Below are 24,743 nucleotides of genomic sequence, written 5' to 3' on the forward strand. Positions count from 1 at the left end.
CTGAATAGCTGTCAGGTAGGAAAAACTTCTCATTAAGATTTCTTGTGTTTTGTTGGTTTATTGTGATTTTAAAGTGCATTTGAGTAATTTTTGCAGGTCCAGAAATTTTCCTGAGGCTGAGTCTGCTTATTCCTCTTGGTGACTTGCTGACTCTTGCTGACCCTTGCTGACTTCTGGTGATTTTAAGTACATTTGAATAATTGGGGGGGGTGTGTGTCCAAAAATTGTTCAGTAATTGGGGGAGGGGGCAGAATTTTTCTACTTATTTCTCTTGGAATCTCTTGCTGATTCTTGGTGACTCCTAGGCACTTTCCAGATTAACTCCTACAACAGTGTCACTACGGATCTTCTAAGTGTGCTTCCATACTTCCTGTGTTGTGACACCATGGTCCCTGCACTGACAGCAAGATGCCATTCACATTTCCAATGCCTTCTTTCAGATTTTATCTTTGTGTTATAGCACTACATGTTGCAAGTCCGTTGCAGAAAAATAGCTGTATTTTTCTGTTGTAGGAGTTTTGAGATTCTGGGGCTCATTTTCAGTATGATCCTGCCAAGCCGAAGCATTTTACTGCTGTTCTAGGGTATAATCTGGAAAGCATCCTGGTTCTATTTAGGGAGGTTTGGTGATTTTGGGCATTTTTCCTTGATTTTTAGGTGATTTCGTGGTCATAGTTCACCTAGCCCCGTGTTTTCCATTGGTTTCAGTGCATCACCAACCACGAATTTGCCAACCACAGGGTTTTGAGGGAATGTAACCCTCATGGTTGGTGAGGGATGACTTTATACCTAATCCATGGATTGCTCCTTTTCTGAGATGTGGGCTGCTTCTAGCAGTTGCCATCTTACCAAATGGCCCAGACATTGCATTTCTGAGAAATAATTGCTGGGTCACAGTGCCCATTTCCCCTCAAAATAGACAAGAATTAAACATCATTATGGGGCATTAGAATCATTCATTCTTCATTCCTTTTTAAACAAATGCATGAAGAAAGGTACTTACTTGCCATGACTGGACATCAGGAAGCTTATTGCTGTCCCCTGTCATGACCCATTTGGATCCTGATGAGTACACAGCATGTAATGCATGCACCATGGAATAGATGGCATTGTAGACATAGTAGCTGCGGGTAGTCATGCTTGTTTTGAACACGGAAGATGGCAGGTTCTCCAGCTTTTCCTCCCCTGTACAATTAGCTACACCATTTATAGGACCCACCCCTGATTTCAGAATCACACAGTTAAAGGCAAGTTGCCACCAGTCATATGGAAAGACATCTCCCTCAGGCTGGGATGGATTTAAAGTCAAGAGGAACTGGCTAAATCCTGGCATATCTCCTATGTGAACTTGGAATGAAAGAGCCCCATGAAAATATTCGAGATATGACCATTGATTTTGAAATCCAGTTGCAGCAATATCCCATTGGCTTGTCAAAATCCAAACCTTTCCTGGTGATTGAGGTTTCTGGCGTTTAAATAAACGCAGTTTATATATTAATCTTGATATTAGATTGGCATCCCCAGAGACAACCACCACTTCAGACTGGGATAGGAAATGCAGTTTTTCATCAACTACACTCTTATCATACTCCTCTTCAAACATTTCAGTAAAGGCTACACAGATGTCCTTATCAGCAAGCATTGGAGTCAGAGTTTGGATAAAATGTTCACCACGATCATCATCCGAAGTGACCAGTCCAATCCAGTTCCAGTGGAAATATAGGAGTAGCTGGACTAGCCCTACATACTCTGGGAGTTCCTCGGGATCAATTCGATAAAAGGAAGGAGAGATGGTTTTCTGTGCTTGAACAGGGTTGACTGAACCATAACCAAGCTGAGGAAGACAGACATTCATTTTAAAAGAGAAATTCTCATGTGTGAAGCTTATGACGCCTCCCTGACTCCCCATAATATAATGATCACCCCCCAAAGTCAAAGTTGTCAAAGGTGCAAAACCATTTCCAAGGGTGCAGGGGTAGAAGCAACAGTGTTTCTTCTTCACCCTCAGATGGTAAGAAAAAGAGAAGATGGCCTCACTGCATTAATCTCAGTTGCTGAGGGGGAGAAACATTTGCCAAGTTATCACAGATATTGAAATTATTTGAGATCAATGTCTGTAAGACATAGTTAAAGGCTATCATTCTGGATTCAGCCATCTAATGCATTTCTTTAATAACTATTCACTGAGCATTTATTTTAACACAAATAAAGGATCTCAGTGATGTTGTGGAGAAATCGCTGCCTATCCAACCTTTGTGATACCACGTGTGGAGGAATTACAGATCCCGCCAGCCCCGTGCTATCAATTCTTTCACCGCTGCCACCAAATAGACTTTTCTTTTCTTTGTCTGGGTCTACTACAACAGACTGTACACCTTTGCAAAAAATAGTAAAAACAAAAAGTAGAGTGGAAAGGCTTGTAGGCATGAGGTGGAGACAATTAAACAAACTTCTGATTTTTAAATGTAAGAGTTGATTTTTAAAAAAATATTCCATTAAAACATTATCTTTTTGGGTTCTTTACACAGCAAAAATTAGAACACAAAACAGTTACCATAAGAGCAATACAAAAGAAAATAAAAGGTTGGGAAAATGTATCCACTAAACTGGTCCCTACCCAGAGACCCCTGCATTTACCCTCTTCTCAGCAACTGGCTTGTAGTGCAATCTCATATCCTGGTCACAGCACAGGCCCAGGGCTTAATCCAGCCTGGCTCTTCTATGATTTCAGCTCTCCAACTCCGATTCTCCAACTGTGTCTTCAGAGAGTCTCCTCTCCTGACTTTTTCCAGGACTCTCCTGCAAAGTTGTCTTCTTTAGACTGCTTCTTGACTTCTTATTGCAGACTGACCCTTTGCAGACTGAACCTCAGGACTTGCCTGCAGACAGACCCTTTGCAGGCTGCTCTCAAACTCTCTCTCTCTATGCACATTTTTGCCCCAATGGTTTTTCAAGCCACCAATCAGTACAAATCAAACTTCCCTCCATTTTTCAAAATATCTTTCCCATCCAAAATCAAACTGTCAGCTGATATTCTAAATATGAAACTTGAAAAACAGGCATGAACATTTAACCCTGCTAGCAACAGAGCCCAGCCAGCATTCTAACACATATTGCAGCTATTCACACAAGCATGCAAAACTAGGCTAAAGGAGTCCAGCCTAGTTTTACACACTTGTGTGAACCACTGGGATCATGATTGATCCCAGTGGCTATACGGTGGCAAACCCGCCTGAGTAGCCTCCTGCTTAAATGAGGTTAAGGGAGTGAGCGCTCCCTTGACCTCATTTTTTAATTGTGTGTCTGTTGCTGCTGCTTGCAGCTATAATGGGCACATTCAGGGGGGAGGGGGTCCCAATAATGCACCACACACTCAAGCTGTGCATTATTGGGGCTCCAGGGGTGGGGCACTGTGCAGCAGTCCTCTCCTTCACCCGACTCCCGAAGCAGCTGGGCGAGGCGTGGCGTGGAAGAGCTGTAGGTGAGCTGCCACTCGTCTGGACGGCCAATCAGTCTGCCCAGCAATGGGTGAGTGCTCTCCTGTGGGGAGGGTTGGGCAAACCTGCTCTCCCTGCAAAACTTGAGGAAGCTCTGCTCACCGATCATGAGGAGAGCTTCACTATTTATAATATTGAAGAGGTTTGTTCCTCATTCCTTCACAACTGTAATAAAATGTATTTGGGAGATTTTTTAAATTTTTCATTTCTTATTCTACAAATGCTGATCACACTTTATGCAGCATCAAACTGTCATTTTCAAAACCAGAACATTCTCAAACATAGGTGCATAGGAAGCTGCCTTATACTGCCTTATATCTTATACTTCATTCTGAATTTGGAAGGCCTGTCCAAACGAAGAGAACAGAAAGGAACACAAACTCTGGCAAAAGAAATGCAAGATGACAAAAAGGGAGGAGAAAAGAGAATTTGAGGAACATATAGCTAAAAGCAGGCTTCCCTAACTGGCGACCCTCTAGATGTTGCCGAACTACAATTCCCATCACCCCCAGCTACAACTTATTGTGGCTAGGATGATGGGAATTGTAATTCAGCAACATCTGGAGGGCCGCAGCTTGGGGAAGCTTGGCTAAAAGCATCAAGGGGAATAAAAAAACTTCTGTAAATGCATCAGAAGCAGAAAAGCTGCCAGGTAGGTGGTTGGACCGTTAGACAATGAGGGAGTGAAAGGGATTATTAAGGAGGATATGGAGGTTGCAGAGAAGCTAAATCAATTCTTTGCATCTGTCTTCATGGCAGAGGATACCTAGCACACACCTGTTCCTGAACTGGGCTTCTCAGGGACAAAGGCTAAAGAACTGAGTCAGATAGAGGTCCAAACCAGGGTTTGTTAACCTTGGGCCCCCAGATGTTGTTGGACTACAACTCCCATCATCCCCAGACATGGCCTTTGTGGCTGAGGATGATGGGAGTTGTAGTCCAAAAAACATCTGGGGCCCCAAGGATAAGGAACCCTGTTCTAAACTGTCTTGAAAAATTGAAAAATAGCAAATCACCAAGGCCAGTTGGCATCCATCCATGAACTCAAATGTGAAATTGCCGACCTCCTTGCAAAAATATATAATTTATCCCTACAATCAGGCTCTGTACTGGAGAACTGGAAAGTAGCCAATGTAACACTGTTTTTCAAAAAGGGATCCAGGGGCAATCTGGGAAATTACAGGCCAGTAAGCTTAATGTCTGTTCCAGGCAAACTGATGGAAAGTATCCTCAAGGATAAAATTGTTAAGCACATAGAAGAACGGGCCCTGCTGGGAGGGAAATCTCGCCTCACCAACCTTTTGGAGTTCTTTGAGAGGGTCAACAAGTGTGTGGATCAAGGTGATCCAGTTGACATAGTCTACCTGGACTTCCAAAAAGCTTTTGACAAAGTTCTTCCTCAAAGACTCCTGAGGAAATTTAGCAGTCATGGGATAAGGGGACAAGTGCATGTGTGGATTGCTAACTGGTTGAAAGACAAGAAACAGAGGGTGGGTATAAATGAAGAGTTTTCACAATGGAGGGAAGTAAGACGTGGGGTCCCCCAGGGATCTGTACTGGGACCAGTGCTTTTTAATTTATTCATAAATGATCTAGAAGTAGGGGTAAGCAGCGAGGTGGCCAAATTTGCAGATGATACCAAACTCTTTCAGGTAGTGATATCCAAAATGGATTGTGAAGAGTTCTGGGTGAGTGGGTGACAAAATGGCAAATGCGGTTCAATGTTGGCAAGTGTAAAGTGATACACATTGGGGAGAAAACCCTCAACTTCAACTATACTTTGATGGGATCTGAGTTGTCAGTGACTCACCAGGAGAGGTATCTTGAGGTGGTGGTGGGCAGCTCATTGAAAGTGTCGACTCAATGTCACGGCAGCAGTGAAAAAGGCCAATTCCATGATAGGGATAATTAGGAAGGGGATTGAAAATAAAACTGCTAATATTATAATGCCCTTATAAAAAAATATGGTGCAGCCACACCTGGAGTACTGCATATAATTCTGGTCACCACATCTAAAAAAGGACATTGTAAAACTGGGAAAAGGTGCAGAAGAGGGCAACCAAGATGATCAGGGGTCTAGATCACCTTTCTTATGTGGCAGGACTACAACACTTGGGGCTACTTAGTTTAGAAAAAAGATGACTGCGGGGAAACAGAAGTCTATAAAATCATGCATTGTGTGGAGAAAATGGATAGAGATGAATTCTTCTCTCTCTCACATAACACTAGAACCAGGGGTCATCTGATGAAATTGATTGCCATGAAATTTAGGACCAGCAAATGGAGATACTTTTTCACACAATGCATAATCCACTTGTGGAATTCTCTGCCACGAGATGTGGTGACAGCCAACATCCTTGATGGCTCTAAGAGGGGTTTGGATCACTTCACGGAGGAGAGGTCTATCAACGGCTACTAGTCAGAGGGCTGTGGGCCACCTCCAGCCTCAAAGGCAGGATGCCTCTGAGTACCAGTTGCAGGGGAGTAACAGCAGGAGAGAGGGCATGCCTTCATCTCCTGCCTGTAGGCAGGTGGGCCATTGTGTGTAACAGGATGCTGAACTAGATGGCCCTGATACAGCATTTTTATGTTCTTGTGTACTGAGTCAGACAATTGTTCCATCCACACTTTTCTACACTTACTGGCAGTGGCTCTCCAAGGTTTCAGGCAGGAGTCATTCCCAGTTCTACCTGGTGATGCCAGGAATTGAACTTGAGTCCTTCTGCATGCAAAGCAGATGTTCTGCCACCGAGCTATGGCTCCATCCCTAAATACCTTTAAAAATATCCTGCAACTTTTCAATCACTCAGGGTTCTATTGTCTCTGAGTCTCAACAGCATGTTAATCTGGAAGGAAATCCCTTGCTTAATGGAGGTTAGGTAATAGCAGATCAACTGTCTCATGACACTTTTGTCTTCTCCTACCCACTTCCCATGCTTGTATACTGTTTTATGCTTGTATACTGTTTTATTGTGTGTTATAATCAGTTACTATTTGTGTATATTAGTTATATTTATTATTCTGATTTTTATCTCTTGGCTGGCCAAAGGCTGTAATTTAAAAAAATTGATTGATCCTACCCACTTCCCCTTCAGGAAATAGGAATCTCCTTATGGACATTTGGACATGGGTGTGGGTAAGGTGGCAGTGGCACAAGGGACTCCTCCTGGCACCCCCATCCCCAACAGGGCCCTTCAGCCAACTCCTGACCCCAGCCCTTGTCCAATGATAGATTTCACAAAGGTAGAAGAACAAAGTGAACCAGAAACCAAAAAGAAATATTCAAGTCAGCTGCACACAGGAATTAACAATCTGGAGAATTAGCAAGTTATGGTTTGGAGATGCAAGTACTGTTGTGGCTCCTTCTGCATTCTTTAGGAGCACCACCACACTTCCATTGCATCTGTTATAATAGTTGTCACAGGATGGCCTTTGCATCTCTGTGTGACTGAGGATATTTAACATATGAATTTAGGATATTGCTGGACTGAACAGTGAGTTGGAATACAAAACCTCCAAGATCAGATCCCAGCTCTAAAATTCTACTATTTTTTTACCATCTGTGAAGGAATGAGCCTTGAACCTCCTCTTTTTGTGTTACAGATTTCTATACTGCATATGTAATTGCTCAATCTCTATATTCTATGTTTAAAAAACTGTGCAGAGGTCAGAAGCCCACAGCTCCTGTTCCAGTGGTGGCTGGACAAAAAGGGCAGGGAGGTAGTGCCCCTTTAAATAAAAACAAACAAGCTAAAGGCCCAGACTTACCAGCAGCCAGGGAAACCTTCACAGCAGGGAGCTTCTTTCAGCCCCTCCTTCCTTGCTTGTAACTTGTTTTGGTCTTACTGGCTGGAATAGCTGCTACTCAAGCTGCTTCAGCCAATCTGAGTCCTAGGGGGCTCCTCCTAGCACTGCCTCCAAGAAGAACTAAAATGATGGGTTAAAAATGCACTTCCTGGTTGCTTCAGGGAGTATATTTTTAAAATACATTTTCCCTTCTTCCTGGGGGCAGTGCCAGGAGGAGCCCCCTAGGAATCAGATTGACTGGAGCAGCATGAATAGCAGCTGTTCTAGCCAGTAAGAAAAAAAGAGGAAGTTTCAGGCGGTGGGGAGGGGCTGGAGGACACTCCGTGCTCTGGAGGATTCCCTGGCTGCTGTTAAGTCTGATCTTTTATTTTATTTATTTTACTTTTACTAGCTTGTTTGTTTGGTGGGAGGGGGATGCAATCCCTGATTTCTCCCTTCTTTCCTTCTTTCTGCCTTTTGCCCTTTCTTTCCGCTTTCTCCTTGTTTTTTGCCCTGGCTTTTTTACTCCCCCCACAACCCCCCCACCCCCACAAACATCTCTGTTTTCTACTTTTGCCCTGTTTTTTCTGCTCTTCCTGTTTTCCTCAATGATGGGAGGCGTGGTGTGGAGGAAAGGGGGGAACTCTCATTGGTGTGGAGGAAAGCGGGGTAGGTTTCTGCCCCCCTCCCATTCCAATACCCACCAGCTGCTACTGTCCTGTTCTACAGTTGGTTTGGGAGGGAAAAGAGCTTTACTGGTTAACCTTTGAAGGGAAGAAAGGATTTTATTTGATTGGGTATGTATTAAAATAATGGAGGAAATTTGAGTTGTCCTGATTGGTTTGTTTAGAAACATTTGGAGGGTGGGGGAGAGAATAAAAAGGAGGTTTGTCTGCAGCAGAGGGTTAGTTCAAATGAGCTGCTGAAATTAAGAGCTGAGAAATCACTGGGAGATGTATGCTGAAAACTCTCTTGAGTTCTGAATCACCCCTAAAGCAGCTGAAGCAACAGTCTGGAATTGAACCTCCAGTACTGGAAAGGGTCAGACCTGAAGCTGAGCAAGGGAAGAAGCCAGGCTCACTGCAGAAACTGATTAGAGGTGATTATAAGAAAATTCCTGGTAAGGACTCTGGGTTAAGGCACAATATTAGGTGCAGGTTAGTTTGGATGCATTTTCCTCCTATTTTATTTGTTTCTTTATGCTCATATGGCCAATGGTGGATTAAGACATAGGCAGAGGAGGTGTCTGCCTATGGTGGCAAAATCTGAGGTTCGGCAATGCTCCTCAAATTTTGCCATTCCTCTCTGGGGGCTGCATGACATCACATGCAGAGGGGGGCATGGCCCAGGCTTCAGAGATCCCAAGGAGTGAGCTCTTCTCCCTCATTTCAGGCTGTGTTTTCTGCCTGAATGCTGTTTATTTTGCTTTCTCTCCATTGCTGGAGAGAGAGAAAGCAAAATAAACAGCTTTCAGGCAGCAAATGCAGCCTGAAATGCGGGGGGAAACTAGCCACTGAGACACACACCCTTTGCAAGGGAGGGACGGATGTTACTGGAGGGGAGGGGCCGCTGCACCGCTGCACCGCTCCATAAATCATGGATCATTGATGGCATTATAAGAGGTAAAAAGGGAGGTGCTCTTCCCTCCTTGCCCCCTCCACCCTCCCTGCAGACAGTTTGCCACCGACACTGTGCCCCACTCCACTGTGGCAGCAGCAATTTTGATAGACAAAAAGAGGGGATTTCCCCTCGTGCACCCCTTCCCCATGGCAGCAAAAATCCTCTTTGCCTATGGGCGGCAAAGAGGCTAATCTGCCCCTGCATATGGTTGCTATTTCTTTATACTACATTTCTAAAAGAACTACTCTTTTGAATTGAACTGTTTCAGAGTAAAATTTCTCTTTTTGGATTTAACAATATAGCTCCTGTCTGTTTTGCTCACCCCACGATTAGAAGCCTTTCCACACTACCTAACTTTGAACGAAACAGAGGTTTGGAAGGCTGTTTCAGTAGACTTAGCTAGAAAACATATAAAAGTTTACTTGGCAGCTGTGAAGCTTAAAATCATAGGACTGGTTAAGACTGGGCCATGACACCATCAATCTTAAGAAAGTGAACTACAGTTCCTCACTGCTCCCCTTCATCTATCATACACACACACACACATCTTATTTATATATTATTTTTCTGTGTAAACCACCCTGAGCCATTTTTGGAAGGGTGGTATAGAAATCAAATTATTATTATTAATAATAATAATAATAATAAATATCTACCTGCAAGACCTTGCAAGTGTTTGGACTAGACAAGTGTGCTGCATTAATAATGAACAGAGGAAAAATAACAAAAATTTATAAAATAAATTTATAAAATAATTTATAAAATTTATAAAAATAACCCTGGGTGCAATTCCAAAACAACTTGAAGAGCACCTCAACACCATAGGGGCCACAGAAATCACCATCAGCCAGTTACAAAAAGCAGCTTTACTGGGAACAGCCTATAGTTTGCGAGGATATCTATAATAACCAAGAGTATTGATAATAAAATTCAGCCATCCCAGGTCCTTGGGAAGGACTCAATGTCTGGATAAAACAAATCAGTCAATAACACCTGTCTGACTATGTAAACAAGAAATAATAATCTACCTGCAAGACCTTGAAAATTCCCAAGATGGATGCTATCTGCCTTGAGATTTTTGAGTCAAGACCCCCAATGATCGACAGCAGCTTCTTCATTCTGTCACAGTTATAGTTAGGAACCATTTGCCCCTGTGTGGAGATCAGAGATAGTGTAGCCAGGTAGGTCCTTCTTGTGTTCTGGTAGTCATCATAGATACGGAAACCCAGTGTGATGTTGGGAAGGAGTTCTGGATCTTTGTTGAACTTGTTAATGGCAAACATCAAGGCCAGGAAATGCTGGTAGTATTGGAGCACAGGTCTGCAATAAGAGATACATTGGGGAAAATATGGGAGGTGATCCCCCAGAATTGAAGAAATAAGTGGAGAGTAATTTTTTAAATTAATAAATTAAATATTTCTCTACCACCCAAAACTGGCATCTCTGGGTGGTTTACAATTAAAATAATTTAAAACATGAAACCAATTAACAATTAAAATCATTTAAATGGTTAAAAACATTTAAAACCCAGTATTACAATTATTTAAAACTATAAATCTAATTAAAAGCCTGGGTGAATAAATGTGTCTTCATTGCCTTTTTAAAAGTTTCCAGAGATGGGGAGGCTCTTATTTCAACAGGGAGCACATTCCAAAGTCCAGGGGCTGCAACGGAGAAGGCCCGTTCCCCAATAGTTGCCAGACGAGTTGGCGGCAGCCGCAGACAAACTTCTCCAGATGATCTTAGTAGGCGGTGGGGCTCATGGCAAAGATGTTCTCTTAAATACCCAGGGCCTAAGCTGTTTAGGGCTTTTTAGGTAATGACCAGCCCCTTGGATTTTACCCAGAAATGTATCAGAAGCCAGTGTAATTCCTTCAACACAGGAGTAATACGGTTTCTCTTAGATGACCCAGAGACCAAGCTGGCTGCCGCATTGTGAACCAACTGCAGTTTCCATACTATGTACAAAGGCAGCCCCACATAGAGCGCATTGCTGTAATCCAGCCTAGAGGTTACCAGCAGACGTACTACTGTTTTGAGGTTGTTCATCTCAAGAAATGGACGCAGCTGGCATATCAGCCGAAGCTGATGGAAAGCACCTCTGGCCACCACCTCAACCTGGAACACCAGGGAGAATTTTGGATCCAGAAACAACCCCAGACTGCTTACCTGTTCCTTCTGGGGGAGAGTGACCTCATCTAGAAGCAGCAGATCAAAATCGTCACCTAGGTTTTGACCCTGCACAATGAGTACCTTGGTCTTATCTGGATTCAGTCTCAATTTGTGTTACCTCATCCAGCCCATTACCGCCTCCAGGAAGGCGTTGAGGGAGGTTATGCCTCCTACCAATGATGTTGACATGGAGAAATAGATTTGGGTGTCATCAGCATATTGATAACACCCTGCACCAAATCCCCTGATGATCTCTTCCAGCGGTTTCATGTAGATGTTAAACAACATTGGAGACAATACGGAGCCCTGAGGGACACCATACAAAAGTTCAGATTTTGAAGAACAACAGTCTCCAAGAGACACCATCTGGAATCTGCCCAAGAGGTAGGAGTGGAACCACTGCTAAGTAGTGTCTCCCACCTCCAATCCCCTCAGATGCTCCAGAAAGATACTATGGTCAATAGTGCTGAAAACCGCCTAGAGATCCAAAAGGACCAACAGAGTCACACTCCCTCTTCCAACTGGAGATCATCCATCAGGCTGACCAAGGCAGTCTCCACCACATAGCCCACCCAAAAGCCAGTTTGATGAAGTTAGACCAAAAGAACTTCATTAAGTTTTTTAATCTGCTTTAGGGATAGAACCTTATGCATTAAAACAGATAATTTTCAAGCAAATTCAACCCAATAGCCAGGCATGGACATTCACTTTTCTTTCAGCCTCTGGGAGGAAGAATGGGATAGAAATGTAAACTAACTAAATAAATTATCATTACATTTTGTTGTGGTAGGTTCTGTAAGCCATTCCTCTTTTCATATCCAATATGTTTGACTCCAAAAGCATTTTTTTAAATTAAAGTATCATATCCTGCCCCTCCCAATAAAAAGTCTTTAGCCAAATGGGTTGCAGATGAATATGTGTTTAAAATTTCAAGATCTGAAACAAAAGAAACCCCAAATGCACTCTTCACTTAAACATTTTCAGTACTGAGAGTTTAAAATTTTAAGCCAAAAGAAAATAAAACTTTTAAAAACTTTTAAAGCTATTTGATATATTCTGAAAAGTATGTTTTAGGATTCATGTCTCCGGTGTGGCCTTCTCTCAGATTTCCTTCTCTCCATTTACTTGGATTTCTGAGCTTGGAGGGAAGGTCTCCTTTGCTGCTTTGGACTTAGCTGCTGACAAATTGAGACCCTTTTACTGGGATCTAATCAGAAGTCAGGCATGTGTACAGTCAATGGCCTGATCCTATCCACAGATACAGACACTTTGTTTGAACTTTTCTCTCTCCTTCTCCCTCTCTCTCTCAAATAATAACAGCACTTTTTGAGTGTGAAACGTGCTTCTCATGTATTGTCTAGATATAACCCTTACTGAAGTCCAGCAAGGTAAAAAAATGTATTAGGAATGCTGCTATGAATATGTTGCTCGTCCAGATGGGACCATTTGCCAACAGGCAAGTAACTCCAGAAGCACTTTCAAACCCATACTCCCATCAAGAGTTTTCCTTAACTTTGAACATATGAATATAGGAAGCTGCCTTAGACTATTAGTCCATCAAACTCAGTACTGTTAACACTGACTGGCAGCCACGTCCAAAGGTTCCAGGCAGAAGACTTTCCCAGCTCTACTTGGAGATTCTGCAAGGGATTGAACCAAGGACCTTCTTCAGATGCTCTGAGCTATGGCCCCTTGCTCTAATGGGAGTATCTTACTTCATATAGTGCTCACATCTAGCCACCCATGCAAATGAAATAATTCATGCTCGCAACTGCAAGACCCTACCAATTATAATGTTGACTTTACAACTAAAGAGTTGAAACTTAATAAGGGTTGGTTATCCTAAAGCCACTTAAGCTGAACAGCAGGGACATCTTGATTTGCAGCTCAGTCTTTTAACCACTTCACCACATCAGTTCACAATGCCCCACTATCTTCCTCACTCTCTCCAAAGAACTATGTTTCCCTGGATCCCAGAAATACTAATGGAGCAGTATTGATGGTGGCAGAAAGAAAGGCAGCCAGGGAGGGAAGGAGAGAATGGTCTTCTCTCTCAGGCTACAATCCAGCTCAATAAGAAGAACTCTCAAGCCACAATACTCATCATTGAAGGTAATCAGTACCTGCTGCCAGTGTTTGTATTCTGAACTCAGGAGCGATAGTCTTCAGTAACATCAGTAATACAGATTCCTGGAACTATCACTCAGCATGACAAAACCACAAAATCTACATCAAAGCCCTCATGTGAAATATTACCTGTCATGCCAGTATTCCTGTTCATAGGGAGAGTGATCAAAGTCCCTAATATAGAGGTCATGTTTGAGAAAGGGCAAAATCCCACCAACAATGAGGGCTCCTGGCCTATAATAATCTTCTTGAAGTTGAAAATGCCTCATTAAGAGGCACCTGTTCCTCAATGCAGTGTGGAAAATGGCCTGACGAATGAACAAAAAGAACACCAGAAACCAAATCATGAGCAGCAGAGTAAGGTCTTCATCTAAATGCAGTACAGAATCTGAAGTTCAGCTTCATGCACAATTTCTAGTTGGGGAGTGAGAGAGGAAGGATGAATAATCTTATGCCAATGTGCCTGATCCCCAGCCCCAACTGGAAAAGATTGAAGTATATTTATCACAGATATTATTTGTGTGACATATCCTTGTTGTTTACTTTGGTGGGTGGAAACCCTCAAGGATTCCAAAGGAATCAGTGTTATTTTGATAATTTCAGGGGACAGAAACTACACTGTCTCATTATGCCTTGCTCTCTTTGGAGCTTAATTGATGAAAAAATGTTTGTGTCTCTCTGCTTAACTGTGGAGCAGATGGGAGAAGGATTTGGCACTTATTCATAGATTTTGGCCTTGGGCCTGTGTGAAGCTGTGAGCTTAAATCCAATATTTGGGAAGGTCGCTTGGGCGGCGGGATTGGCCACTCACACGATTACAGTCTCCATCATGGAGCAGTCCGCAGTAGGTAGACGGAAGCCTGGTCTAGCCACTGTGGTGGGTAGAACAGGCCTTCCTTTCTGGATTTTGTCATTTTGGGCTCTGGAGATCTGGTCCACTTGCCATAGCCATCTGTGGAAGTTAGACCAGCCCTCCACGGCCAGACTTGTTCTCCTGGTAGACCAGGCCTCTGCTCCAGACTTTGACCGTTGGACAACCAGAAGGCCAGAGAAGCCTGGTCTACATGCCTCAGAAAGTTGTAGTGGGTATACTTGGCCTCCACTCCAGACTTGGAGGTTTGGAGCCCCGTGAGGCTGGAGACACCTGGTATGCACACCTCAGACGTCACGGAGGGTAGAAAGGGCCACCCTCCCTCCAGGAGTGGGTCATTTGCAGTGCTGGAGATCCGGTCTACCCACCGTAGCAGTCAAAGACGGGTCAACTGGTACTCCCTCCAGGACTTTGTCAGGTGCGGCTCAGGGACTAGGAGGGAGGCTCACATCAGGAGGGGGCTGTGAGGGGTGGTCGGAGGCCCGGTCTACCTCCGCAGCAGTGAGTGGCAGGTAGACTGGGCCTCCGCTCCTGACTCGGTCGTTTTGCCGTGGCTGGTGGTGCTTCTGTCCACCCCTTGCCTGCCTGCCCGCCCGCATGCCTCCACTAGAAACCTCCCTCCATGGGGTGAGCGGACACGGGCCAGGCTGGGGCGAGCGGAGCATTAAGCCCGGGAAGGGGTGTGTGTGTCTCGGCTAGGGAAAGTGAAGTGTTAAGCTTGGGGGATGCCCCCCCCCCAAGAGTGGAAAATTAAGTCCGGGGTCGCTTTTTGATCCTTCGATGTCTGAATGGCCTGAATGGCGGGTAGACCGGGCCTCCGCCCGCCGGGTAGACCTGGCCTCCGCCCGCCGGGTAGACCTGGCCTCCGCCCGCCGGGTAGACCTGGCCTCCGGGCCTCCGGCCGGCCCGGACTGGAGACGCCGCCGCTTTCCCCCGGGTAGAACACTCCCTCCCGGGCTTAATTTTCCACAGTGGGAGGGGGGGCGTCCCCGGGGCTTAAGGATCCGCTTCCCCTAGCCGGGACTCCCACCTCCCTTCCCGGGCTTAAGGGCCCGCCGGCAGGCAGGCAGGCAGGCAGGCAGGGATAGGGACCGAGTCGGGAGCGGAGGCCCGGTCTACCCGCCATAGACGCCTATGCGGGTAGACCTGGCCTCCGCCCCCCGGAGGCCCGGTCTACCCGCATAGGCCTGTATGGGGGTAGACCTGGCCTCCGCCCGCCGGGTAGACCTGGCCTCCGGGCCTCCGTCCGGCCGGGGCTGGAGACGCCGCCGCTTCCCCCCGGGAAGAACACTCCCTCCCGGGCTTAATTTTCCACAGTGGGGGGGGGGCGTCCCCGGGGCTTAAGGATCCGCTTCCCCTGGCCGGGACTCCCACCTCCCTTCCCGGGCTTAACGCCCCGCTGGCAGGCAGGCAGGCAAGCAGGCAGGCAGGCTGGGGAAGGGACCGAGTTGGGAGCGGAGGCCCGGTCTACCCGCCATAGAGGCCTATGGGGGTAGACCTGGCCTCTGCCCGCCGGAGGCCCGGTCTACCCGCATAGGCCTGAATGGCGGGTAGACCGGGCCTCCGCCCGCCGGGTAGACCTGGCCTCCGGGCCTCCGGCCGGCCCGGACTGGAGACGCCGCCGCTTTCCCCCGGGTAGAACACTCCCTCCCGGGCTTAATTTTCCACAGTGGGAGGGGGGGGGCGTCCCCGGGGCTTAAGGATCCGCTTCCCCTAGCCGGGACTCCCACCTCCCTTCCCGGGCTTAAGGGCCCGCTGGCAGGCAGGCAGGCAGGCAGGCAGGGGAAGGGACCGAGTCGGGAGCGGAGGCCCGGTCTACCCGCCATAGAGGCCTATGGGGGTAGACCTGGCCTCCGCCCCCCGGAGGCCCGGTCTACCCGCATAGGCCTGCATGGGGGTAGACCTGGCCTCCGCCCGCCGGGTAGACCTGGCCTCCGACCGCGGGGTAGACCTGGCCTCCGCCCGCCGGGTAGACCTGGCCTCCGGGCCTCCGTCCGGCCGGGCCTGGAGACGCCGCCGCTTTCCCCCGGGTAGAACACTCCCTCCCGGGCTTAATTTTCCACAGTGGGAGGGGGGGGCGTCCCCGGGGCTTAAGGATCCGCTTCCCCTAGCCGGGACTCCCACCTCCCTTCCCGGGCTTAATGCCCCGCTGGCAGGCAGGCAGGCAGGCTGGGGAAGGGACCGAGTCGGGAGCGGAGGCCCGGTCTACCCACCATAGAGGCCTATGGGGGTAGACCAGGCCTCCGCCCGCCGGAGGCCCGGTCTACCCGCATAGGCCTGAATGGCGGGTAGACCGGGCCTCCGCCCGCCGGGTAGACCTGGCCTCCGGGCCTCCGGCCGGCCGGGCCTGGAGACGCCGCCGCTTCCCCCCCGGGAGGACACCCGCCCCCGGGCTTAATTTTCCAGTCGGGGGGGGGGGGTGTTGGCGCACCCCGGGGCTTAAGGCTCCCCTTCCCCGAGCCGAGCCACCCCCCCCTTCCCGGGCTTAATGCTCGGCTCACCCCGTGGAGGTAGGCCTCTGGTGGAGGGAAGCGGGCAGGCGGGCAGGCCAGGGGCTGACGAAAGCTCCACCAACCTCTTCCTGCTGCTGCTGCTACTGCCAGCCTGCCTGGCTGAACTGTTTCCAGCCAGGGTGACATCACAGTAGGGCAGGCAGGGCACCTGGCTGCTGCTGCTGCTGCCAGCCTGCCTACCTGGCTGAACTGTTTCCAGCCAGGGTGACATCACAGTAGGGCAGGCAGGACCCATGGCTGCTGCTGTCAGATGCCAGCCCTGCCTGCCTGGCTGAACTGTTTCCAGCCAGGGTGACATCACAGTAGGGCAGGCAGGACCCATGGCTGCTGCTGTCAGATGCCAGCCCTGCCTGCCTGGCTGAACTGTTTCCAGCCAGGGTGACATCACAGTAGGGCAGGCAGGACCATTGGCTGCTGCTGCTGCTGCTGCTGCTGCTTCTGCTGCTGCTACTGCTGCCAGAAGCCACCCTGCCTGCCTGGCTGAATTGTTTCCAGCCAGGGTGACATCACAGGAGAGGAGGCAGTGCCACTGGCTGCTGCTGCTGGAAGCAGTGGTGCCTGCCTGCCTGCCCGCCTGAACTGCTTCCACCCAGGGCGATCTCACACGACAGCAGGCCGGGCAGAGTCCGGAACGGCGGCCCGGTCTACCCGCCCTAGCCGGCAAGGGAGGTAGACCTGGCCTCCGCCCCTCGGAGGCCCGGTCTACCCACCGTAGACTGCTATGGAGGTAGACCTGGCCTCCGCCCCTGGGAGGCCCGGTCTACCCGCCCCAGAAGGCTAGGGAGGTAGACCGGGCCTCCGGAGGCCACCGGCTGCTATGGAGGTAGACCGGGCCTCCGGCCGTCGGAGGCCCGGTCTACCCGCCCCAGAAGGCTAGGGAGGGAGACCGGGCCTCCGGAGGCCACCGGCTGCTATGGAGGTAGACCGGGCCTCCGGCCGTCGGAGGCCCGGTCTACCCGCCCCGGAAGGCTAGGGAGGTAGACCGGGCCTCCGGAGGCCACCGGCTGCTATGGAGGTAGACCGGGCCTCCGGCCGTCGGAGGCCCGGTCTACCCGCCCCGGAAGGCTAGGGAGGTAGACCGGGCCTCCGGAGGCCACCGGCTGCTATGGAGGTAGACCGGGCCTCCGGCCGTCGGAGGCCCGGTCTACCCGCCCCGGAAGCCCCGCGGAGGTAGACCGGGCCTCCGGAGGCCACCGGCTGCTATGGAGGTAGACCGGGCCTCCGACGGCCGGAGGCCCGGTCTACCCGCCCCAGAAGCCCCGCGGAGGTAGACCGGGCCTCCGCCCGCCGCTCGAGCGGCAGAGTGCGGGGCGGAGGCCCGGTCTACCCGCGCGGGAGCCAGCGGGTAGACCGCCCCTCCGCCTCCGGGGCTCGGAAGTCCGGAAGGGGAGCAGACCGAGCGGTCCGCCGGGCTTTCGGTTCCAGAGCCCCGGCCACATTTCCCGGTCGCCCCCGGTCCCGGTACGGATCCCCGGGCCGCCCCCTCCGGCTCGGGTGTCCGCGCGGAGATTTATGGTGACAGGCTTTTCAGGACCCTCGGACAACCGGACCGGCCTCACCGACTTTCGCGCCCGCCCGGGAAGACCCCCGAGGCGGTCACGGAGGGCGCGGCCGACCCCCGGTCCGCTCCGAGCAGCGGCGGGCGGCCCCCCGAGTCCCCCTCCGGGCCTCCGTCCGGCCGGGGCTGGAGACGCCGCCGCTTTCCCCCGGGTAGAACACTCCCTCCCGGGCTTAATTTTCCACAGTGGGAGGGGGGGGCGTCCCCGGGGCTTAAGGATCCGCTTCCCCTGGCCGGGACTCCCACCTCCCTTCCCGGGCTTAAGGGCCCGCCGGCAGGCAGGCAGGCAGGCAGGGATAGGGACCGAGTCGGGAGCGGAGGCCCGGTCTACCCGCATAGGCCTGTATGGGGGTAGACCTGGCCTCCGCCCCCCGGAGGCCCGGTCTACCCGCATAGGCCTGAATGGCGGGTAGACCGGGCCTCCGCCCGTCGGGTAGACCTGGCCTCCGGGCCTCCGGCCGGCCCGGCCTGGAGACCCCGCCGCTTTCCCCCGGGTAGAACACTCCCTCCTGGGCTTAATTTTCCACAGTGGGGGGGGGGCGTCCCCGGGGCTTAAGGATCCGCTTCCCCTAGCCGGGACTCCCACCTCCCTTCCCGGGCTTAATGCCCCGCTGGCAGGCAGGCAGGCAGGCTGGGGAAGGGACCGAGTCGGGAGCGGAGGCCCGGTCTACCCACCATAGAGGCCTATGGGGGTAGACCAGGCCTCCGCCCGCCGGAGGCCCGGTCTACCCGCATAGGCCTGAATGGCGGGTAGACCGGGCCTCCGCCCGCCGGGTAGACCTGGCCTCCGGGCCTCCGGCCGGCCGGGCCTGGAGACGCCGCCGCTTCCCCCCCGGGAGGACACCCGCCCCCGGGCTTAATTTTCCAGTCGGGGGGGGGGGGGTGTTGGCGCACCCCGGGGCTTAAGGCTCCCCTTCCCCGAGCCGAGCCACCCCCCCCTTCCCGGGCTTAATGCTCGGCTCACCCCGTGGAGGTAGGCCTCTGGTGGAGGGAAGCGGGCAGGCGGGCAGGCCAGGGGCTGACGAAAGCTCCACCAACCTCTTCCTGCTGCTGCTGCTACTGCCAGCCTGCCTGGCTGAACTGTTTCCAGCCAGGGTGACATCACAGTAGGGCAGGCAGGGCACCTGGCTGCTGCTGCTGCTGCCAGCCTGCCTACCTGGCTGAACTGTTTCCAGCCAGGGTGACATCACAGTAGGGCAGGCAGGACCCATGGCTGCTGCTGTCAGATGCCAGCCCTGCCTGCCTGGCTGAACTGTTTCCAGCCAGGGTGACATCACAGTAGGGCAGGCAGGACCCATGGCTGCTGCTGTCAGATGCCAGCCCTGCCTGCCTGGCTGAACTGTTTCCAGCCAGGGTGACATCACAGTAGGGCAGGCAGGACCATTGGCTGCTGCTGCTGCTGCTGCTGCTGCTTCTGCTGCTGCTACTGCTGCCAGAAGCCACCCTGCCTGCCTGGCTGAATTGTTTCCAGCCAGGGTGACATCACAGGAGAGGAGGCAGTGCCACTGGCTGCTGCTGCTGGAAGCAGTGGTGCCTGCCTGCCTGCCCGCCTGAACTGCTTCCACCCAGGGCGATCTCACACGACAGCAGGCCGGGCAGAGTCCGGAACGGCGGCCCGGTCTACCCGCCCTAGCCGGCAAGGGAGGTAGACCTGGCCTCCGCCCCTCGGAGGCCCGGTCTACCCACCGTAGACTGCTATGGAGGTAGACCTGGCCTCCGCCCCTGGGAGGCCCGGTCTACCCGCCCCAGAAGGCTAGGGAGGTAGACCGGGCCTCCGGAGGCCACCGGCTGCTATGGAGGTAGACCGGGCCTCCGGCCGTCGGAGGCCCGGTCTACCCGCCCCAGAAGGCTAGGGAGGGAGACCGGGCCTCCGGAGGCCACCGGCTGCTATGGAGGTAGACCGGGCCTCCGGCCGTCGGAGGCCCGGTCTACCCGCCCCGGAAGGCTAGGGAGGTAGACCGGGCCTCCGGAGGCCACCGGCTGCTATGGAGGTAGACCGGGCCTCCGGCCGTCGGAGGCCCGGTCTACCCGCCCCGGAAGGCTAGGGAGGTAGACCGGGCCTCCGGAGGCCACCGGCTGCTATGGAGGTAGACCGGGCCTCCGGCCGTCGGAGGCCCGGTCTACCCGCCCCGGAAGCCCCGCGGAGGTAGACCGGGCCTCCGGAGGCCACCGGCTGCTATGGAGGTAGACCGGGCCTCCGACGGCCGGAGGCCCGGTCTACCCGCCCCAGAAGCCCCGCGGAGGTAGACCGGGCCTCCGCCCGCCGCTCGAGCGGCAGAGTGCGGGGCGGAGGCCCGGTCTACCCGCGCGGGAGCCAGCGGGTAGACCGCCCCTCCGCCTCCGGGGCTCGGAAGTCCGGAAGGGGAGCAGACCGAGCGGTCCGCCGGGCTTTCGGTTCCAGAGCCCCGGCCACATTTCCCGGTCGCCCCCGGTCCCGGTACGGATCCCCGGGCCGCCCCCTCCGGCTCGGGTGTCCGCGCGGAGATTTATGGTGACAGGCTTTTCAGGACCCTCGGACAACCGGACCGGCCTCACCGACTTTCGCGCCCGCCCGGGAAGACCCCCGAGGCGGTCACGGAGGGCGCGGCCGACCCCCGGTCCGCTCCGAGCAGCGGCGGGCGGCCCCCCGAGTCCCCCTCCGGGCCTCCGTCCGGCCGGGGCTGGAGACGCCGCCGCTTTCCCCCGGGTAGAACACTCCCTCCCGGGCTTAATTTTCCACAGTGGGAGGGGGGGCGTCCCCGGGGCTTAAGGATCCGCTTCCCCTGGCCGGGACTCCCACCTCCCTTCCCGGGCTTAAGGGCCCGCCGGCAGGCAGGCAGGCAGGCAGGGATAGGGACCGAGTCGGGAGCGGAGGCCCGGTCTACCCGCATAGGCCTGTATGGGGGTAGACCTGGCCTCCGCCCCCCGGAGGCCCGGTCTACCCGCATAGGCCTGAATGGCGGGTAGACCGGGCCTCCGCCCGTCGGGTAGACCTGGCCTCCGGGCCTCCGGCCGGCCCGGCCTGGAGACCCCGCCGCTTTCCCCCGGGTAGAACACTCCCTCCTGGGCTTAATTTTCCACAGTGGGGGGGGGGCGTCCCCGGGGCTTAAGGATCCGCTTCCCCTAGCCGGGACTCCCACCTCCCTTCCCGGGCTTAAGGGCCCGCTGGCAGGCAGGCAGGCAGGCAGACAGGCAGGCAGGGGAAGGGACCGAGTCGGGAGCGGAGGCCCGGTCTACCCGCCATAGAGGCCTATGGGGGTAGACCTGGCCTCCGCCCGCCGGAGGCCCGGTCTACCCGCATAGGCCTGAATGGCGGGTAGACCGGGCCTCCGCCCGCCGGGTAGACCTGGCCTCCGGGCCTCCGGCCGGCCCGGCCTGGAGACCCCGCCGCTTCCCCCCGGGAAGAACACTCCCTCCGGGCTTAATTTTCCACAATGGGGGGGGGGCGTCCCCGGGGCTTAAGGATCCGCTTCCCCTGGCCGGGACTCCCACCTCCCTTCCCGGGCTTAAGGGCCCGCCGGCAGGCAGGCAGGCAGGCAGGGATAGGGACCGAGTCGGGAGCGGAGGCCCGGTCTACCCGCCATAGACGCCTATGCGGGTAGACCAGGCCTCCGCCCCCCGGAGGCCCGGTCTACCCGCATAGGCCTGAATGGCGGGTAGACCGAGCCTCCGCCCGCCGGAGGCCCGGTCTACCCGCATAGTCCTGAATGGCGGGTAGACCGGGCCTCCGCCCGCCGGGCAGACCTGGCCTCCGGGCCTCCGGCCGGCCCGGACTGGAGACGCCGCCGCTTTCCCCCGGGTAGAACACTCCCTCCCGGGCTTAATTTTCCACAGTGGGGGGGGGCGTCCCCGGGGCTTAAGGATCCGCTTCCCCTGGCCGGGACTCCCACCTCCCTTCCCGGGCATAACGCCCCGCTGGCAGGCAGGCAGGCAGGCTGGGGAAGGGACCGAGTCGGGAGCGGAGGCCCGGTCTACCCGCCATAGAGGCCTATGGGGGTAGACCAGGCCTCCGCCCGCCGGAGGCCCGGTCTACCCGCATAGGCCTGAATGGCGGGTAGACCTGGCCTCCGCCCGCCGGAGGCCCGGTCTACCCGCATAGGCCTGAATGGCGGGTAGACCTGGCCTCCGCCCCCCGGAGGCCCGGTCTACCCGCCTAGGCCTGAATGGCGGGTAGACCTGGCCTCCGCCCCCCGGAGGCCCGGTCTACCCGCATAGGCCTGAATGGCGGGTAGATCTGGCCTCCGCCCGCCGGGTAGACCTGGCCTCTGGGCCTCCGGCCGGCCCGGCCTGGAGACCCCGCCGCTTCCCCCCGGGAAGAACACTCCCTCCGGGGCTTAATTTTCCACAGTGGGAGGGGGGGGCGTCCCCGGGGCTTAAGGATCCGCTTCCCCTGGCCGGGGCTCCCACCTCCCTTCCCGGGCTTAAGGCCCCGCCGGCAGGCAGGCAGGCAGGCTGGGGAAGGGACCGAGTCGGGAGCGGAGGCCCGGTCTACCCGCCATAGAGGCCTATGGGGGTAGACCTGGCCTCCGCCCGCCGGAGGCCCGGTCTACCTGCCTAGGCCTGAATGGCGGGTAGACCTGGCCTCCGCCCGCCGGAGGCCCGGTCTACCCGCCTAGGCCTGAATGGCGGGTAGACCTGGCCTCCGCCCCCCGGAGGCCCGGTCTACCCGCATAGGCCTGAATGGCGGGTAGACCTGGCCTCCGCCCGCCGGGTAGACCTGGCCTCCGGGCCTCCGGCCGGCCCGGCCTGGAGACCCCGCCGCTTCCCCCCGGGAAGAACACTCCCTCCGGGGCTTAATTTTCCACAGTGGGAGGGGGGGGCGTCCCCGGGGCTTAAGGATCCGCTTCCCCTGGCCGGGGCTCCCACCTCCCTTCCCGGGCTTAAGGCCCCGCTGGCAGGCAGGCAGGCAGGCTGGGGAAGGGACTGAGTCGGGAGCGGAGGCCCGGTCTACCCGCCATAGAGGCCTATGGGGGTAGACCTGGCCTCCGCCCGCCGGAGGCCCGGTCTACCTGCATAGGCCTGAATGGCGGGTAGACCGGGCCTCCGCCCCCCGGAGGCCCGGTCTACCCGCATAGGCCTGAATGGCGGGTAGACCTGGCCTCCGCCCCCCGGAGGCCCGGTCTACCCGCATAGGCCTGAATGGCGGGTAGACCTGGCCTCCGCCCGCCGGGTAGACCTGGCCTCCGGGCCTCCGTCCGGCCGGGGCTGGAGACGCCGCCGCTTCCCCCCGGGAAGAACACTCCCTCCGGGGCTTAATTTTCCACAGTGGGTGGGGGGGGCGTCCCCGGGGCTTAAGGATCCGCTTCCCCTGGCCGGGGCTCCCACCTCCCTTCCCGGGCTTAAGGCCCCGCCGGCAGGCAGGCTGGGGAAGGGACCGAGTGGGGAGCGGAGGCCCGGTCTACCCGCCATAGAGGCCTATGGGGGTAGACCTGGCCTCCGCCCGCCGGAGGCCCGGTCTACCCGCATAGGCCTGAATGGCGGGTAGACCGGGCCTCCGCCCGCCGGAGGCCCGGTCTACCCGCATAGGCCTGAATGGCGGGTAGACCTGGCCTCCGCCCCCCGGAGGCCCGGTCTACCCGCATAGGCCTGAATGGCGGGTAGACCTGGCCTCCGCCCGCCGGGTAGACCTGGCCTCCGGGCCTCCGTCCGGCCGGGGCTGGAGACGCCACCCGCTTCCCCCCGGGAAGAACACTCCCTCCGGGGCTTAATTTTCCACAGTGGGTGGGGGGGCGTCCCCGGGGCTTAAGGATCCGCTTCCCCTGGCCGGGGCTCCGACCTCCCTTCCCGGGCTTAAGGCCCCGCCGGCAGGCAGGCAGGCAGGCTGGGGAAGGGACCGAGTCGGGAGCGGAGGCCCGGTCTACCCGCCATAGAGGCCTATGGGGGTAGACCTGGCCTCCGCCCGCCGGAGGCCCGGTCTACCCGCATAGGCCTGAATGGCGGGTAGACCTGGCCTCCGCCCGCCGGGTAGACCTGGCCTCCGGGCCTCCGTCCGGCCGGGGCTGGAGACGCCGCCGCTTCCCCCCGGGAAGAACACTCCCTCCGGGGCTTAATTTTCCACAGTGGGAGGGGGGGCGTCCCCGGGGCTTAAGGATCCGCTTCCCCTGGCCGGGGCTCCCACCTCCCTTCCCGGGCTTAAGGCCCCGCCGGCAGGCAGGCAGGCAGGCTGGGGAAGGGACCGAGTGGGGAGCGGAGGCCCGGTCTACCCGCCATAGAGGCCTATGGGGGTAGACCTGGCCTCCGCCCGCCGGAGGCCCGGTCTACCCGCATAGGCCTGAATGGCGGGTAGACCAGGCCTCCGCCCGCCGGAGGCCCGGTCTACCCGCATAGGCCTCAATGGCGGGTAGACCTGGCCTCCGCCCGCCGGAGGCCCGGTCTACCCGCATAGGCCTCAATGGCGGGTAGACCTGGCCTCCGCCCGCCGGGGTAGACCTGGCCTCCGGGCCTCCGTCCGGCCGGGGCTGGAGACGCCGCCGCTTCCCCCCGGGGAAGAACACTCCCTCCGGGGCTTAATTTTCCACAGTGGGAGGGGGGGCGTCCCCGGGGCTTAAGGATCCGCTTCCCCTGGCCGGGGCTCCCACCTCCCTTCCCGGGCTTAAGGCCCCGCCGGCAGGCAGGCAGGC

General features: G+C 55.0%; 1 protein-coding gene across 1 annotated transcript in view; it reads right to left on the minus strand.

Annotated features, from left to right (window-relative positions):
- LOC128343785 (vomeronasal type-2 receptor 26-like) overlaps positions 1 to 16,658 on the minus strand; it is a 57,855-nt gene extending 41,197 nt beyond the window's left edge. The window contains exons 1-3 of the mRNA XM_053293222.1: positions 16,575 to 16,658; positions 9,932 to 10,223; positions 1,004 to 1,834 (exon numbers count right to left, since the gene is read on the minus strand). Of these exons, the coding sequence (XP_053149197.1) occupies positions 1,004 to 1,834; positions 9,932 to 10,186 (1,086 nt within the window). The 5' untranslated portion in view covers positions 10,187 to 10,223; positions 16,575 to 16,658. The remainder of the gene's footprint in view (positions 1 to 1,003; positions 1,835 to 9,931; positions 10,224 to 16,574) is intronic.
- Between the last annotated feature and the right edge of the window lie 8,085 nt (positions 16,659 to 24,743).

Source organism: Hemicordylus capensis, chromosome 2 (assembly GCF_027244095.1).
Source record: "Hemicordylus capensis ecotype Gifberg chromosome 2, rHemCap1.1.pri, whole genome shotgun sequence".
Taxonomy (NCBI): domain Eukaryota; kingdom Metazoa; phylum Chordata; class Lepidosauria; order Squamata; family Cordylidae; genus Hemicordylus; species Hemicordylus capensis.